This window comes from Nannobrachium achirus (assembly GCF_963921795.1).
Source record: "Nannobrachium achirus genome assembly, chromosome: 7".
Taxonomy (NCBI): domain Eukaryota; kingdom Metazoa; phylum Chordata; class Actinopteri; order Myctophiformes; family Myctophidae; genus Nannobrachium; species Nannobrachium achirus.
The window spans coordinates 11,350,439-11,367,543 of record NC_137816.1 but is presented as its reverse complement, the minus strand read 5'-3'; the positions used below and the strand labels follow the sequence as shown (position 1 = coordinate 11,367,543).

The 17,105-nt window shown below is 40.8% G+C and overlaps 1 protein-coding gene across 1 annotated transcript in view; it reads left to right on the top strand.

Annotated features, from left to right (window-relative positions):
- Positions 1–17,105, top strand: part of ush2a (Usher syndrome 2A (autosomal recessive, mild)) — a gene marked incomplete at both ends in the record, with an annotated part of 371,709 nt that overhangs the window by 35,969 nt on the left and 318,635 nt on the right. The window contains 4 exon segments of the mRNA XM_080730052.1: positions 6,467–6,602; positions 11,953–12,016; positions 12,792–12,893; positions 13,711–13,900. Coding sequence (XP_080586178.1) covers positions 6,467–6,602; positions 11,953–12,016; positions 12,792–12,893; positions 13,711–13,900 — 492 coding nt within the window.

Below are 17,105 nucleotides of genomic sequence, written 5' to 3'. Positions count from 1 at the left end.
AAGTGAACTTGTTCGTAATATTTACACCTAGATATTTGAAACCAGAGGCTGAAATGTGGAATGGCACATCTGTTTGTGCAATACCTTTTGCGCTATCGTTAATAGGGAAAAACTCGCTCTTTTGATAGTTCAGTTTGTACCCCGAGAAGCTACCGAAATCCTTTAATATAGCAAGCACATGAGGGATGGCTGGGACAGGGTTGGATAGGTACAATAGTAAATCATCAGCATAGAGAGAAACCCTGTACTCAGTACCCCCACGCACTATCCCACGGAAGAGTCGTGAGGTCCTCAACGCTATAGAAAGCGGTTCGATTGATATCGCAAATAAGAGTGGGGATAGGGGGCAACCCTGTCTTGTCCCTCTAGTCAGGGTAAAGTACTCTGATCTAGAACCGTTAGTACAGACACTCGCCTTAGGGGAGGTATATAGAAGTTGAACCCATGAAATGAAAGTATCACCAAAACCAAATTCTCTAAGTACCATGAACAAGTATTCCCACTCGACCCTATCAAACGCTTTTTCGGCGTCCATAGCAATGGCCGCCTCAGAAGTATTGGATGGTTTTGACGAGTACACTAAATTCATTAATTTCCTAACATTTGAAAATAAGTGGCGTTTTTGTATAAAACCAGTCTGTTCCTCTGAGATAATATCAGGTAAGGCTTTTTCCAGTCTAATGGCAAGTGTCTTAGCCAAAATCTTACTATCAACATTTAGCAAGGAAATAGGTCTATAAGATCCACAGCTAGTTGGGTCTTTATCTTTTTTGAGAATAAGGGAGATAGTTGCCTGTGTTAGAGTTGGCGGAAGAGCTCCATTAGTCAAGGATTCGTTGTACATGTCGAGCAGTAGAGGAGAAAGTTTTTCGCTAAATGTTTTATAAAATTCTGAAGGGTAGCCGTCCGGGCCTGGAGATTTATTGCTCTGCATTAATTTAATGGCCTCAGTTAGCTCCGTTAGAGCTAAAGGTTTATCTATCCGCTCTGCCTCGGCTAAGTCGAGTTTAGGGAAATTGAGATTTGAAAGAAATGCTGTTGCATCAGATGGGTCGTTTGGAGACTCCGATTTGTAGAGAGTGGAATAAAAACTAGCAAATGCTTGGTTGATTCCAGAGGGAGTTGTCTGTAGTGTATTAGAGCCATCTTTTATCTGCAAGATCTGCCGGGTGGCAGCTTGCCGCCTAAGTTGGTGTGCTAAAAGGCGGCTGCATTTATCTCCATGTTCGTAATACCGTCCCTTCGATCTAGTTAGTAGCTTCTCAGCGGTCGTTGTAGTCAGTAAATTAACTTTATTCTGAAGGTCGAGCCTCTTTTTACATAACTCTGGGGTAGGGTTTGACACTATGAGTTTGTCCAAATCAGCGATGTCCTTACATAAGCCGTCAAATTTTTGTTGTTTGGCCTTGTTGGATGATATTGAGTATGAAATTATTTGGCCTCTGAGAAAAGCCTTCAACGATTCCCATAAAATGGAGGCAGAAGTGTCTTCCGTTTTGTTTGTAATAATAAAAGTGTCGATCGAGCTGGAAATGTAGTCGCAGAACTTTTTTTCAGACAAAAGCAATGAATTGAAACGCCATAAGGGTCTTTCCCTTTGACAGTTAGAGAAATTTATATCAAGTTGTATAGCTGCATGGTCTGAAATGACTATAGCCGTATAATCACATAATTCAACGGCTGGCAGGAAAGACTGATCAACAAAAAAGTAGTCAATTCGAGTAAATGTTTTGTGCACATTTGAGAAAAAGGAGAATCCTTTTGTTTGAGGGTTTCTCTCTCTCCAGGGATCAACACAACCATTTTCCTTCATGAACACATCAAAGGCTTTAGCCATAGCCGATTGTTGTTGAATTTTAGGGTTTGATTTGTCTAATGCAGGGTTCATCGCTGAATTCAGATCTCCCCCAAAAATGAGGCGGTGAGTATCTAAGTTGGGAAGAGATGACAAAAGGTTGTTCGCAAATCTGGCATCGTCCCAGTTTGGGGCGTAAACATTCACCAAGACTACTGGTATCTGATGAAGAGTACCCGTTAGAATAATATACCGCCCCGCATTATCAACTTTAGTGTCAGAAATAGTGAAGTTTAATCTCTTATTTATTAAGATGGCAACCCCTCTAGTTCTACTATCCAGGCTTGAATGGAAATATTGGCCCACCCAATTGCTGCGTAATCTAGTATGATCAGATAATCGAAGGTGAGTCTCTTGTAAGAAAGCAATATCTGGTTTCAGCCTTTTCAATTGTAAATAAACTTTGGATCTCTTTATCGGCCCATTTAAGCCCTTCACATTCCATGAAATAAACTTTATATTGGAGCATCTACTCATACCAATTTAGTTGGGTCAAGTAAAAAAGTGGAGGATGACTTGTCCGTTGCACTCCTAGCGTATGACTTGTAATATCGTGTGACATAGAGAACAGTTTACAAGCATTATTACACATCCTGAAGACTTATTAAATACAGAAAGCAAAAGGACAAACAAAAACATAAATACAGTGTCGAGTGTGGTCGATAGCAATATTCCCCGGTTCCCTAAGTCAGCTTTCCAAAAAGAAAAGGACAGCGGGAAAAAATATCCAAAACGCTTCCAATCGGTGTTATTCCTGATCATAATCTATTCTAATCTGAACGCGTGTTGGGTGACTCCCCACATAGTCACAATCATAACCATAATTTTGACATTGAAAATAAAACAAAAAAGTTTTAGTACAAAAAAAAAAAAGAAGTTCAAACCCGAGTAAGGTTACCAAGTGTTAAGAATAATGAATTTAACCAATGTATTCCCAATTATGAGGGAAAAGAGGGATAGGAACATTAACAGTGCTACTCCCAATTAGTTAAAAAAAAAAAGAATAGCAAAGAGAAGAAAACATATACATATATACTGTAGCAAAGGCTATAATCTATCTCCATCCAGTGAGTATCTCCCGAGGTCCATCTGTATATAGCGTATTATGGTAGAGGCTAAGAGGGCATTATGGGTACGCAAAAGACTATATAGAGTAAAATACGAGAATATGAGTTTCATCTAAACCATCTTTTTTTTTTTTTTTTTTTTTTTCCCAATGTATTATAGTATATGGTTTTTAATTATTATCAATTCAATTCACTTGTATAGGACATCCATTCACCCTATGAAGTATTATCAGTAAATAATTTAAAAAAATAATAATAATAATAACTCTCAGGAGTGTGGTATAGAATCAGCAATTTCAGCAAAGCCAAATGTACTCATCTAATCCATCTATCAGCATATATTTCCCTTTGGTGTATTCTGCAGAATTGCCACTGGATGGAGGCAGAAATCACAGAGTGCTAAGAACTACAATTGAGAACTACAAAAAAAAGGGATAGGAACATTAACAGTGAATAGCAAAGAACAGAACAGAAAAGAAAGAAAAGAAAAGAAAACATATACATATATACTGTAACAAAGGCTATAATCTATCTCCATCCAGTGAGTATCTCCTGGAGCCCATCTGTATATAGCGTATTATGGTAAAGGCTAAGAGGGCATTATGGGTACGCAAAAGACTATATAGAGTAAAATACGAAAATATGAGTTTCATCTAAACCATCTTTTTTTTTTTTTTTTTTTTTCCAATGTATTAAAATATGTGGTTTTTAATTATTATCAATTCAATTCACTTATATAGGACATCCATTCACCCCATGAAGTATTATTAGTAAATAAAAAAAATAAAAGTAATAACTCTCAGAGGGGAGGAGTGTGGTATAGAATCAGCAACTTCAGCAAAGCCAAATGTACTCATCTAGTCCATCTATCAGCATATATTTCCCCTTGATGTATTCTACAGAATTGCCACTGGATGGAGGCAGAAATCACAAAGTGCTAAGAACTACAATTGAGAACTACAATAACCAGAGATCTAAATGGAGGGTTTAGGTAGGGGGCAGTAGAGCGTCAGAGAAGAAAACCACAACAACCATAACAGAAAGTAGAGTAAGCTCAAGAGTAGAACATTATGTCACGTGTCATAAGAGGGAGGTTGTCACTCAGTCACAGACCTAAAGGCAAAGCAACGTGACACGATATCTCTCCTCCCCCTGCACGTTTACAGCAACAGAAGAAAAAGAAAAGAAAAAACAGCCACTGAGCATTTAATCACTCAAGTCGCATATACCGAGGTTACCCAAACCTGTCTCGGTCCACATTTACATCTTGTTCATAAGCTATATAGCAGACTCACGTGCACCAGTTAAAGGGAAGTTAAGAAATGAAAGACAACATTTAACTCCGATTTCCAGTAGGTCTGACAATTAGCTTACATTATGATTGTTGCGTGTCATGATCATAAAAAAAAATAGAAAACAATAAGTCGCCCGTTTCCCCCCTTCCCCCAAGTAAGGAAATATAGACAGAAATAATAAAACAAAAAAAAGGAAAAGTTAGAGTCCAAACAGCTCGTAGTTTAAAGCCAAAAAAGGAACGGAAAAAAAGGTTTTGTAGAGAAAAAAAAGTAGATAATAATAATAAGTGCTATTCTAAATGTCCATAGCATTGTCCGAGAGCGCACCATCCTGTTCCCCAATCATCAATCCCCCCCCATATCAACAAGTCCGAAGTAATAGTGGCTGGTTGGGATTAGATACAAATGTGTATGCACTTATAGAGTGTTTATCCCACACCTAGAACAGACATTAGTCATTGTCGTCTGGCCTCTTGGAGCCGTCCATTTTGTCAGGCTCGACAGCATCGTTACCTGTAGCAGCATAAGTTGAGGTGTCCACGTCTTCGTACACGTCGCCTCCTCCCCCAGTTGAGTTGACATCGTTGATGGCTCGATCCAGGTTGGCCGCGCCGCCTCCCCCAATCGCGCCGCGGTCGTCGTTGTCGTCCTCGCCGGGGACAGTGGCACCATCCTCCTCCTCCGGTTCGGCGGCGTCCTTATCCTCGGTCCGGGCGGCGGCGTTAACATCCAGTGGTGGGTCGGGGAGTGGAGCGATGTGCTGGTCGTAGAACAGCTGTGCGTCTGCGGCGGTCTTGAATTCGTGGGTTCTGTTCTTGAATTCCAGTTTTAAGACAGCGGGAAAGACGAGGCGGAATTTGAGTTTTTTAGCGAATAATAAAGATTTAATTCGCAGGAATGAACTTCTAAGCTTGGCCGTGGCAGGGGCATAGTCCGGGTAGAAAATGAGCTTCTGGCCTCTCCAGTTGAGCTGGCTCCGGTCGGCTTTTAGGGCACGGACTTTGTCTTGGAAGTAGTGGAAACGTACTATCATCACCCTCGGTTTTGCAGAGGCACCCGAGCGCTCTTTACCGATCCTATGGGCTCTGTCCAAAACAGGAGGAGAAGGGTACACATCAGGCCCGAGCACTTTGAAGAAAAGGTTAGACATGAATTGAACGCAATCTTTCCTCTCCTCTGCGCTCTTTTCGACGACGTTCATGACTCGCAAATTGCAGCGCCTGGACCGATTAGAAGCGTCCTCCATTCGTTCACTGAGGGAGGCGTTCTGAGTCGTGAGTTGTTCGCATAGTCGTTCAAGAACGGTGACTCGGTCTGTAAACTCCGTCAGGCCTTCCTCCAAGTCAAAAATACGCTGGCTGTGATCTGTGATAGCCGTCTTCACCTCCTCCATAGCCTTTGTCAGAGGAGAGAGTGCCTTTCCAATCACCCTTTCGGTCACCCTTCCAGCAATCTCTTCCATAGAAGCAGTCAGTATTAAGCGGAGAGCCTCCAGGTCTGGTGGGAGGCCAGAGCTAACAATGCTAGCGCTAGCTCCATTAGCACTAGCTGTACTAGCCGCCGGGCTGGCCATGCTGTCTGTTGCTCTTTCGTCGGCGAGTGATCGCTGCTGCCGTGTAATATATCCGCTCAGGTTCTTCTGCTGCGAGCTTTTACCACCTCGGCGGGACATGATACATTAATAGCTACTCAGGGTCTTCTTCCAAGTTGAACTATGTCTCAATAAACGGTTTAAATCAATTTAAATGGAAAGTTTGCGGAGAGCCACCTTTTCGTGCGTGTCTCCTCTCCTACATCCTAACCGGAAGCCCCATATTGATTGATTTTATTTATGTTTTATTGTTGTGTGTGTGTGTGTGTGTGTGTGTGTGTGTGTGTGTGTGTGTGTGTGTGTGTGTGTGTGTGTGTGTGTGTGTGTGTGTGTGTGTGTGTGTGTGTGTGTGTGTCTAGCTATACTTATGGGGACTAAACGCATGTTCACACAGTCACCTGCAGGGGACCTCTGACAGTGTGGGGACAAAATAGTAGGTCCCCACAACGGTTAGGTTTAGGGATAGAGGTTAGGGTAAGGCCACAGGACTTGCATAAAAATGAATGGAAGTCTATGTAATGTCCTCACAAGTGATGTAAATATATATATAGTGTGTGTGCGTGCGTGCGTGCGTGTTGTATGTTTATAGGCATTTAGAGAGAGAGAGAGAAGGAACAAAGAGCGTTGCTCAACACATTCTCGTTCTGATTGTTCCCAGGTCCATGACAAACAGGCCAGCCTCTTCCTGGATGGATTGGAGGAAGATGGAACGCCCTTTGACACCCAACCTCTGACCTCCAGGCTGAATGACATCACTGAGGATAGTACCATGCTGGTGGGACAGGGCACCAACGGTAATAATGAGTTCATTGATGATATCTGTACATTATGACTGAGAGGTTGGGTTGGGAACACTTTACTCAAAGGCCGGTTCTGTAATGTACTGTATTATAATCACATTTATAATGCATTATAATACACTTATAAGGCTTCACAACACTAAATGTTTACCATACATACATAGTCAGTTAAAGTGTCTTTATACATAAAGTCCCTCTGATACAAACATCCTTCTTTGTGTCATTGAAAATAGACTGTGGAGGCCAAGATGTTTGCCAGTCACTGTCGATTTAGTTACAATCGAGACTTTGGGATACTTTATTTTAACTATAGTAGTAGTTAGGGGATATCTTAAAAGGTCCTTGAATTAATTCCTTGCCAAAAACATTCCTTGGGCTAAAAACTAACCCACAAAGCTATTGTTTAGTGATGAGTTTTCACAGTTTTGTGGGAGCCGTTTTTAGCCCAAGGAATGTTTTTCGTGCAAAACAAATGTCTTGCAATGGATTCAGAATAATGCAAAACCCCTAGTTTGACCTCTCACATGCTACTTAAAGCATATTTATTTTGGTGTGTTTTTTCCTGTATAGTTAGGTTAACTCATATGCTGCCATTTAACAATACCTTCGTACTCCCACCTGCCATAAGTCTCCATAGACTTCCATGTAATTCATAGTGCACGGATCATGCACACCCATGCCTAGATCATGCACCACGTGTGTCCACATTGCTCACAGCTTTCAAACAAAAAAATCCGAATGGAAATCCGTTCAGGCATTCATGAGATAACAGCCATTATGTTTTCCTAAAATGTAAACAAAGATGGCTGCCATGCTTGAAAGATGGGGTTGCTATGGGGGTTAAACATGCGATTTCGCGATTGCTATCATGCCTACAACATTTTTTGGGGTCAAAATAAAAAAAAAAAAAAAAAAAAATTGATTTTTTTTTTTTTTTTTTTTTAATTTTTTTTTAATTTACGGGATTTACGGGCTTGGCAGGGAGGTACAATGGGATTTTTTCGGGATTTACGGGCTTGGCAGCAAATGAGTTAACTCATACCCTGCCAAACCCGAGGAACCCGAGAATTTCGCGATGTCCCTCCCTGCCACGCCCGAGGAACCCGAGAATTTCCACCATTTTGAAAAAAAAAAAAAAAAAAAATCAAAAAATTTTTTTTTTCAAAAAATGTTTTGGGACCCCAAAAACGTTAGTAGGCATGATAGCGATCGCGAAATTGCTTGTTTAACCCCCATACAACCCCCATACAACTCAGGTAGCAGACCTCCAAGCTCACAACAGTGTAAAACATAATGGCTGCTATCTCATGAATGCCTGAACGGATTTCCATTCGGATTTTTTTGTTTGAAAGCTGTGAGCAATGTGGACACACGTGGTGCATTATCTAGGCATGGGTGTGCATGATCCGTGCACTATGAATTACATGGAAGTCTATGGAGACGAATGGCAGTTAAAGAGTACGAAGGTATTGTTAAATGGCAGCATATGAGTTAATGGGACCCCAACTTTCAGCAGCTTTCACAGATTCTCCTAGGGAAACTGAATGTCTTTGTGAGATGTGTTACTAGACACCTTTACAAACACATTGGTGAAGACATTTCTTGGTAAGGAATTAAATCAAGGTTTGGACCTTTTTTTCTGAAGATATCCCCTGACTATAGAACTAATGGAGCCAAAGCAATGCACCTCTCCCCCTTTGTAAGACCTTCATCCACTCGGGCCGCTTGCCTGTGTTCCTGCTAATAACCACAAGTGCTTCAGGTCTAAAGCAATACATTCTTGGATAAGTGTCTGGCCAGAGATCAACAAGAACAAATCACCTTTTGTCACATTTTGAAATGTATCAATTAATTCAATTCTGGATTTCAGCGAGGAGATAATACTTTCATCATCCCTGCCAGCTTCTGCCAATTCTGGCATTTTGTCCCAGCCTGTAAGTGTCGGTGCACCGATTCTTATGATCTGCAGCCTTCCATTTTCTCAAAGGATTGGTTGTGTAGGGCGAATATGCAGAGCCACATATGATGTGTCATGATGCGTTTGTCCAGGTTAGAGTCCATTTCTATCCACTTAAACCATATGTACTTCATTGACCAGGGTCCCCCAGAGGTCTGTCCTTGGCCTGAAAAATATTCCTGTCTATACCAAATCTCTTAGCTGAAAATAACTGATCTCCAAGCTCACAGCGCATCACATTTGGGACGCATTGTGAGGTTGTAGATCTGCTGAATGTGTTCCCCAGAATAGGAACGCTAGGGTTCATGTGGTTAAATTGTGATTCGCACACATACACGCACGCACGCACGCACGCACGCACGCACGCACGCACGCACGCATGCACGCACGCACGCACGCACGCACACACACACACACACACACACACCTCAGTGACACATTTTATTGTAAATAGATGAACGTGTGTTTTGTGTACTTATCACACTGTTGTATCTCAGTATTGATATCAATGAGGAGTCCCTGCAGCTTCTATTTCTCTCAACTACATATCTGTGATTGATTGGTACTGCCTGGGAGCTGTCTCTGAGTCAATAGGAGAGAAATTGAGAGAAAAATGATATCCGTTCATCTCCACAGTGATAAACGAGTGTTTTTCTTGTCGTTTATCAGCCATTGATCCCTGGTTCACGGCAGGTAGCATCTGATCAGTTGGAGATCACATCAGAGGAGGTGATCAATACAACTGATTGGCTCAGGGGATGTGTGTGTGTGTGTGTGTGTGTGTGTGTGTGTGTGTGTGTGTGTGTGTGTGTGTGTGTGTGTGTGTGTGTGTGTGCGCGTGCGCGTGTACACATGCGTGCGCGTACACATGGTGGGGTTTTAACCCACGAGGCTGTGTCTGGAATTCTGATCAGTGGATTGATCATGTGAATACTGATCAGATGTATTGAATAATGACTACATTCTCCTGCTGTTGCCATCAGGACTTGCAAAAGCTTTGCAATTATCCTTTCAGAAGTTCCTCTGTTGAACAGGAGTTTGTTCCTGAAAGTGACCAAAGACTGGCCTACTTTAAACCAATAATTACCCAAGCTTATTGCCATATATTATTAAAATGTCCCTCATATCTCCGAAAACGCACCTCGTTGAGAGTGGATAAGAAAGTGTTGTTGTTTTCTCCTGTCATGCTCCTGCATTATTGACATGGCTTCATATATTTTTAATTATTCGATGCAGTCCCAAGGTGGGCAGTGTCATCTGTCAGTAACTAAAACAAAACACAACACAACGGCTGTGTCAAACCCTTGCAGTAGAATCCAGGGTTCATTTATCACATTTTAACCCTGAGGATATATCAGATATAATCAAATGGACCCATGAGGGTCCCATTGGTTATACCTTGTACTCTGAGAGTGTACTGTATACTGTGTACATTACAGCTTGGATGTCTGCTGGAAGACATTCTTCAGCCTTCAGCTTCTGAGATTCTGATATAACCCCCCCTGACAATCTACAAACTCACATTGTTTTGAGTTAGGACACATTGTGAGCTTGCATATCGGCTTTTTTCTGCGAAAGCTTTCCCCCACAATACGGATGCTGTCCTTCGTTAACTCTGGACTGAGACACAGAGACACACAACACGTCTCACCTTCCTAGCATCTGTCATGTCAAAACACAGTAATATGAGTTTAAGATTCGTGTCTAAAAATCATTGGACTCACAGTGTCTCTCTCTCTCTCTGTCTCACACACACACACACACACACACACACACACACACACACACACACACACACACACACACACACACACACACACACACACACACACACACACACACGTACACTTTAACTTTTCTTTTATGCAATGACATGCATACACAAATGGACATCTGTGAAGTTTGTGTGAGAGAGGGAAAGTAACCAGAGAAATACAACAGGAGATGTGTGAGTGGTGATGGAAAAGTGATGATGACACCAAAACCACCTGGAATGTGTTAAGATATGGTTTTAATTACCTTTTATGAATGAGAGATGCCAGGGACAGAGAACACATATGAGAGAGAGAGAGCGAGAGAGAGAGAGAGAGAGAGAGAGAGAGACCTGCTCAGAGGAGGGACTTGAGGCTTATACCTTGCATCATCCCAGTAACAATAGACAGAGTGGTTTTCACAGGAATGTATAATCCTATTTCCACACGCTGAAGAAACCATGAGCCAAGGCCTTAGGCTGCGCTGCACACACACACACACACACACACATACACACACATACACACACACACACACACACACACACTGGAGTAGACAAGGCAAATCTTCTGTCAGTATCAAGATCCACACCTCAAAAAACACGCACGCACGCACGCACGCACGCACGCACACACACACACACACACACACACACACACACACACACACACACACACACACACACACACACACACACACACACACTTGTGCACACACACACAGACACACACACACACACACACACTCAAAGCTAGGCATGGCAGGGCTTCTGTCAGTCCGTTATCCTAGACGTTATCCTCCTTCTAAGAGTTGTTGTCAAACTGGAGAGAAGTTTGTTGGACAAAGACTGTCTGAGCCAACATCATCGTCTGTGAGTGTTTGATAGTCTCTTATGTGGGCTCCAGTACTCTTGTTTGCCTGTGTGTATTGTGTATTGAAAGGGGCTTGTCTACAAGAATCTGTTTTCATTCGCCAAGTAACCAGTCAAATCCTGAGTGTTAATTTAACTACATTTAGTCATAATTTCTACGCTATACGAGTATGTGTGCATGCATGTACAGCTGATTCAATTTGTGTCTCTTTGCACAGTTATGTTATGTTCACTGTCTGTCTTTCTGCTGGAAAAAAGGGGAGTGTTGTGTATGTATGTTGTTATATTGTGTGTTGTGAAGGTGGGGGGGGGAGAACTTGGTCAAGTCTTTTGGCGCGGTCGCCAGTCAAAAAGGATGAGAACCACTGCTCTCGTGGTTCTCATAAACTCATATTTTTTTATGTGACCCTGTAAAACCCCATGTGAGGCTCTAACTGTGATTAAGGGCTATACACATAAACTTGACTTGAGATAAACATATTAGTCCCTTCCACTGATGAATATCTTCGGTCTTAATTGAACAAGTCATTCAAACCGTGGCTAAAGGGGTCTTGAATCCTTTAAAAGGACTGAGTATCATTGGCCCTCTAGTGGAAGCCAGTGTAACGAGTAGGATCTGACCCAGGTTCTCTTTAAGTCTGCAGTGAAAAGCTGTTTATCTCTGATTGGATGACATCATTACTAGATAAGATAACACACTACTTTTAAGACTGTATTCAATACGAAACCATTAATACACCTCTACCTTCATCTCTTGTCTCCAGGGTCTAATCAGTTCATTGGACGGATGCAGGACTTTAGATTGTATCCAGACACTTTGACTAACAGGTGAGTGGGGAAGACGCTGCAAAGAAAGAGTGAAACAGGAAGTGAGTGAAGACGGGAGGAATCCAGCTTGGGAGAAAGAGAAGTGATGTGTAGTGACAGACTAGTGAAAGAGGCGTAGGGAAGGCAATGAGGAAGGATAGATGGAGAGATATTGTATGGATTGTAGGGGATGGGTGGCAGGAACAAATGAAGGAGGGAAGAAGCGAGTGATAGAGGGAGGGTAGGGGAAGGCTAATCATTGCGTCTCAGGATCCATACGGCTGCAAGAGGATTTTCTCAAGAATCCGATAGCAGGCAATTAGTGTTTTGTTCACTGGTGATGTACTGCATACAGTATGTGGAGAGAGAGAGAGAGAGAGAGAATCCTCACATTATGTCTTATTTCATCTATTGGTTCGTTTGTGAGTTTTAAATTGTTAGCCTTTAGTTTACCATCCAATACAGTAATATATTTGATTGATTGATTGGCGTGTTTACTGACAAATAAAGCTCAAAAGATTATTTCTATTCTTGTCCTTAGCGTTTAAGACATTTTTATTCAAGCAATAATGAAAGGCTGTGCTGTATTGTGATAATTTTCTCAGTTAGTAAATGTGTACGTAATAGTTGTATAATAGGTCATGTTGTCAACTTTTCACACTTTCTATTAGGGTGGCTGTGATTGCCCATAGCGGAATCACAGTTGTGCTGGTATACATTCTAACATCCTCATTCCCTCTCGTGTGATTAATTCTATGTTGGTCCACTTCTATTCAACTGGCTGCTGTTCTAACAGGGAGGTAGTGGAGGTGTATTCAGGGGTCCTGCCCTCCCTGCACACCCAGTCGGAGTGTCGCTGTCCTCCCAGTCACCCCAGAGTGCACCCCCTAGTGGAGAGGTATGGTATCACAATCACATCTAGCGTGAAAAACTTGAATAGAAGTTGAATAGAAGCTACTAATTTTACAAGACAGGAAAGTTTTACGGAATTAGGACAACATAAGTGTCATTTATTTTTCATACAAACTTTTATCTTAAATAACTTATAGAGAATAACAAAACAATTCTGATATTGATTCATCTATTCTACAAATGATTTAAAAAATGTCATAATAGTATTACATTTTTACTTTGTTCCCGGCACTCCGATAGATACCGCATATTTCCAATTAATCACCCGGGGCAAACAGCCGCCAGGCACCAAATACCCACCGGGGGTCTGACACCGTTTTGCGCATCGACCTTCATTCAAATGGACGTAAATAAGTATCGTAAACAGCCGCTGGGTGTTCAAATCGACTTTGTGAATTAAACACTACGGGTGATTAATTGGAAATATATGGTAATGTAATGTTGTTAACAGATGTATTGATGTTCATCAATACATCATATATTTATTGATTTGACCAAATACCAAAATATCCCCATCATCCATTATACTGGGGCGGAACATTTGCCAAAAATACAAGCTCACAACGCGTCGCATTGCGACATGTTGTGGTAGAAAGTGAAAAAATATATATCAAGTACTTATATTATAAGTACGTTTTACCAATAGAGGGTTTAAATGCAGCTCGGCAATTAAAAGGTGAATTGATCCCAGTGAATGACGGGAGGACGATTTCACGATAAATTAAAACTCCACGATACGATTATCGTGAGTGTTTTTTGTCACAATAAACGATAATATTGCTTTTCATCCCATCCCTAAACAGGTACTGCATCCCCAACGCGGTTCAGGACACAACCAACAACAGGGTCCTAAGGCTGGACCTTAATGCACATCCTCTCAGTTATATCAACGATCAGGACATGGGAACCATCTGGCTGTCTAAACCCATCACTGCATCCTCCATGGAGGAAACACTTACTATTACTGTGGACCTGACCAATGGACAATACCAGGTAATACATCTGAGTGATAGCACACATGTCCATGCACACACACAAAGTGACTAGTTTCGCGTAGCCAGACAACTATTCCACAATCTCTGAATGCTATATAGAATCTGGAACTACAGCTCCTGAACGGCGAGTAATGGAAACTGGCATTTCCGTTCATGAAAATGTATTTTAAAATGTTATTTCTGCTTAGCAGCAAGCTAAATATGCTTAGATGATTTTAATTTGTATTAGGATAAATGTGTGCGATGTTAAAAACAAAACGGAAGTGGGGAGCACGCTTCACTTCCGCTTTAACCGGGTACTCATCGTTCTTCTTACGTTACCCCAGACTGTATGACGGGAGCATTTGCAAATCGCACAGTCAACAGTCTGGCCACGCGAGACTACAAACTGACACACACATTGATTGATTGATTGATTGAATATTTTATTAGTCGGAATGTAAACAGTAAGACGTTAAAGCTAAAAGGATAACACAAAAAAGTCCTGGGGACTTGTTTCCATTGTGGTCCTATGCATTTGATGTTACCTCGTGTTTTCCTTGCCTACTGTAAATCGCTCTGGATTAAGGATTGTCTGCTAAATGCCTAAATTGTACATTTTAAATTACTGTATTCAATCCCTAGCATAAGAAATATGACACATTGTCATCAACAAATACAAACACTATGAGCTATATTTTTGTCCATGCCTTATCCTTTATCCCTAAACTTTGTGGCCTTTTTTTACTATTTTGAAAAACATTTTAAAATACTTCAAATATCCGATCTACATCGACATGTTGTGAGCTTGTAGATCAGCTATTTGAAATATTTAAAAATGTTTTTCAAAATAGTAAAAAATGTAGGGATAAGGGGTTAAGGCATGGACGAAAATAGGGCCCTACCCTATATGTACAAAAGAGATGGTGAAGTTACCTGTACCTCGCCTTGTGGTCTCCTGACTGATGTTATTCCAGGCCAATTACGAAAGAAACCAGTGTTGTACATTTAATGGATGGTGTCAGGGCTAGGCGTTCCACAGACATATTTTCATGCACAATTGCACATACAGGTTTGATTGATTGATTTATTTATTGACAACAAGCATATGTACAAAACAAAGAAGCACATTTGAGTCAAAAGGATGTAACAAGAAAGCCCAGAGGCTTATTTCCATTGTTGTCCCATAATAAATACAGTGGAAAAATATAAAATAAACAATAAAGTACATACAATTTAGAAATTCAGTTCCATGTAGTATTTAGATAACTCTTCAGAGAGGACTTAAAGGGATATTCCACTTTCAAAAACACTTTTTGTCATTGTATGGTCTAATCAGGCTTGTATGAACACCCTGAACAGTTTTCAATTAGCCTGATTCAGTATTTAGATTTTTGATGTAAAAGTTACCAGGCCCGACACGCCCATGCCTCTCCCCACACACACTCATTGTAACTTCAAACTCCATTTTAACCATGATAGATTCATTAAAAATACCCATTATTTTTTCTGGTGACTCATAATACCCTCCTAATACGTGAGCAGGCCGTGTTTTTTCCATAACGTTTTTCATGTCTTTTTTATATATTTTTATTGTATTTAATTTTTTCCATTTTCACAAAGAATTATTAAAAATACATGAAAAACGTTATGGAAAAAACACGGCCTGCTCACGTATTAGGAGGGTAGTTTGAGTCACCAGAAAAAATAATGGGTATTTTTAATGAATCTATCATGGTTAAAATGGAGTTTGAAGTTACAATGAGTGTGTGTGGGGAGAGGCCCTGGGCCTGGAGGGCCAGATAACTTTTACATCAAATATCTAAATACTGAATGAAGAAAACTAAAAACTGTTCAGGGTGTTCATACAAGCCTGATTAGACCATACAATGACAAAAAGTTTTTTGAAAGTGTAATATCCCTTTAAATCTAAAATTAGATCCAATCAATTTTGTGACTGTCGGCAAACTATTCCATGTCATTGCTGCAGAATACAAAAAAGAGGCCTTTCCCATACTGCTCCTAACTTTACAAGGGACAAAATCTGTGGCACTCCCCCTAGTGGAGTATTTATGCACATCACAAACCTTAGAAAAATATTTGCATAAATACTTAGGTGCCTTATTTTTTATAATTCTGTGAACCATACACATTTTTAAGAACGACACTCTCTGTTTCACTCTAAGCCAACCAAGGCTATTAAAATGAGTTGGGAGAAGATGAGTTCTGGGGTGGAGATTGTGGATCAACCTGACTAATTTATTTTGGGAGGTCTGCAATTTATTTTTTTAAATCATAGGGATACCATTGTACCATGATGTACAGGCATAGTCAAAATGACACTGGATGAGTGCCGCTGCCAAAACCTTCATTGCTCCTTTATTTATAAAAGTTGATATTCTGGCCAAAAACTTTACCCTTTGGTTGACCTTGGAGATGACTCTTAGAGCCATGCTTTCTCCAGATAGTTTATTATCTAAAATACAACCCAAATAGGTAATTTCTTTTTTAGCCTTGATTTCAGTGTCACCTACCACTACTTTGAAGCCAGGGGACTGCTTTAATTTGACTCTTGATCCAAAAAGGATTGACTCCGTTTTCCCAAGGTGTAGAGACAATTTATTATCTGATAACCAGATGCTAATTTGTTTTAATTCTTTGCTAAGATTATTTTCCACCACTACTTTCTCCTTATGGGAGACCAGGAGTGCTGCATCATCAGCAAACAGAAACAAATTACAGTCACAGGCTGATTTCATGTCATATATTAAAAAAAGGAGTGGACCTAAAATGCTCCCTTGCGGGACCCCACATTTTAGTGGTAATAGAGAGGACATGGTACCATTTATATCCACCATTTGTTCTCTACCCTCTAAATACGACCTCACCCACTGAACTGAGGCACTAGTAAAACCTATGGCTCTAAGCTTTTGTAACAGTATTTCATGTTGCACAGTGTCGAAAGCCTTCTGCAAATCCAGCATAACCATACCGCAAAATCTCCCTTCATCTACCTCTTTTTTAATGAAATCGGTCAGGTACAACAGACATGTGTCTGTCGAATGTGATTTTCTGAATCCGGATTGAAATTGAAACAGTAGATTTTGGGATGATAAATAACTCTCTATTTGCTCATATATAACCCTTTCTATTATTTTTGAAATTGAGCATAGTATTGAAACAGGACGGTAATTGCCAGGGTCTAGCTTACTTCCCTTTTTATA